Source organism: Herpailurus yagouaroundi, unplaced genomic scaffold, assembly GCF_014898765.1.
Source record: "Herpailurus yagouaroundi ecotype Mexico unplaced genomic scaffold, PumYag 196, whole genome shotgun sequence".
NCBI classification, from domain to species: Eukaryota; Metazoa; Chordata; class Mammalia; order Carnivora; family Felidae; genus Herpailurus; species Herpailurus yagouaroundi.
In genome coordinates this window covers 11,556,908-11,558,853 of record NW_024412427.1, presented here as the reverse complement: position 1 = coordinate 11,558,853, position 1,946 = coordinate 11,556,908, and the positions used below count along the sequence as shown (strand labels likewise).

At 36.5% G+C, this 1,946-nt stretch overlaps 1 protein-coding gene across 1 annotated transcript; it reads right to left on the bottom strand.

Annotated features, from left to right (window-relative positions):
- Positions 1-543: 543 nt before the first annotated feature.
- LOC121011988 (transcription factor BTF3-like) lies at positions 544-1,286 on the bottom strand. The gene has a single exon (XM_040446768.1). It carries the CDS (start codon positions 1,167-1,169, stop codon positions 777-779), a length of 393 nt encoding a protein of 130 aa, XP_040302702.1. The 5' UTR covers positions 1,170-1,286; the 3' UTR covers positions 544-776.
- Between the last annotated feature and the right edge of the window lie 660 nt (positions 1,287-1,946).

Genomic DNA, 1,946 nt, shown 5'->3' with positions numbered 1-1,946 from the left:
AAACAATAAAGTAAAAACAAAATAATATGTTTTCTTCCAAAGGAAGAGTTCCTTAATCATTTATATTTTTATAAGACAGATTTTATCTAAAACACAGGAGTATCCCCACAGATTTGGTAAACTTAATTCCTATTCTTACTTCTACTCAGTTCTTATGAGTGTTAACAGAAGAATTTGTCACCCATATAAACAAATAAAAGTATGGCATAGTAGGATGAAGCCTGATGAGGGAAATATAAAGAGAGTTTTTCTGACCTGGAAATGTATAAACAGAGTAAGACTTCATTTGTTCAATACCTAGAATATTAGAACTTCAGATCACCTTCAGAATTTAAAATACACTTTAGGAAAATAAAAATAAAATAAATATAAGTAAATTTATAATGCTAACCTTTTCATATATGTTAGAACATAATTTTTCAATTAAAGCCATATTATTATGCCTAATATTTATTGAATGCTTTCTTTTGAACACTCTTCTAAGCTCCTTAATATATTATCTTATTATTATTATTTTTTTACTAGGCAAAGATCTTTATTAACCTTGTTTCAAACTTTATCCCCAGGCTTCTTCAGCTTAATTAGCTGCAAAGAATGAATTGTGTATAAGCAAAAACTGAAAAGAGCTGCAGTGTCCAAGGGGCTTGGGCTTAAAAATATTAGAGATCTAGATTTTATCAGATCCATGAACAAAATGTTTAAAAAGCAATCATAATGTAAAATAGCAGCTCCCAGTAATTGCTTCAAGTTTTTTCTTCTTCAGAAGTTGACTCAATTCAGTTTGCTTCATTCTTGGAAGCTTCATCAAAATTCTCCACAAGATCTGGAACTTTATCATCATCCTCATCATCATAATCTCCAGTAGCGAGTGGTGCCTTTCCATCCACAGATTGTTTGGGCAGAGCTTCAACCAATCTTCTTAAACTAGTCAGGCTGTCTGCACCAAGTTGGTTTAAGATACTGGGGAGCATTTCTGTCAGCTGCTTTGTCTTAGCATGGCCTGTAATGGTGAAAGCGTTTGCCTGAACTTTAGGGTTGTTAAAGTGGATCACTGTTCCTTGGTTTGTGAGTATATTCATTTCTGCAATACCAGAGATATTATTTACCCCTAACTTCTTTAAGGAGAACTGAAGTTTTTTATCATATGCTGTAGCTGTTCTATGAACCATCTTCTTCTTTCAGGGAGCGGTTCCTTTCCCACCAATGCACACTTGTGCTTGCAGTTTGGCAAGTTTCTACTGGTTCGTGATAGTTTCTTTCATCTTGTTGGAGTGGATGTGGGCCATGCGGGGGACTAGGGTTGGCGCTCAGGGGTCTCAGGTGGACCAGTTGAGATTAGGTGTACACATGTAGGGACGCAAGATGGCAGCTAGATATTTTTTTTTTTTTTTGTCACAAACAACCCTGTTAAATAGGTATCATCATTATCCCCATTTTACAAAATAAGAGACTAAGTAATTAAATACCATCTTCCAGATATGATCTGATCAGTTCCTAGATATTTTATGTCGTTTTTTTTTTTTTTTTTTTAAGTAGGTTCCACATCCAGTACAGAGTCCAATACTGGACTTGAACTCATGACCCTAAGATTATGACCTAAGTGAGATCAAGAGTCAGATGCTTAAATGACTAAGCCACCTAGGCACCTGGATATTGTACATCATTTAAATATGACCATTTTTTTTTCTTTTTTTCTTTTTTCTTTTTTCTTTTTTTAATTTTTTTTTTTAATTTTTTTTTCAACGTTTATTTATTTTTGGGACAGAGAGAGACAGAGCATGAACGGGGGAGGGGCAGAGAGAGAGGGAGACACAGAATCGGAAACAGGCTCCAGGCTCCGAGCCATCAGCCCAGAGCCTGACGCGGGGCTCGAACTCACGGACCGCGAGATCGTGACCTGGCTGAAGTCGGACGCTTAACCGACTGCGCCACCCAGGCGCCCCGAC

Coding starts and splice junctions, on each gene's coding strand:
- LOC121011988 (XM_040446768.1), bottom strand. CDS start 1,169: ATGGTTCATAGAACAGCTACAGCATATGATAAAAAACTTCAGTTCTCC.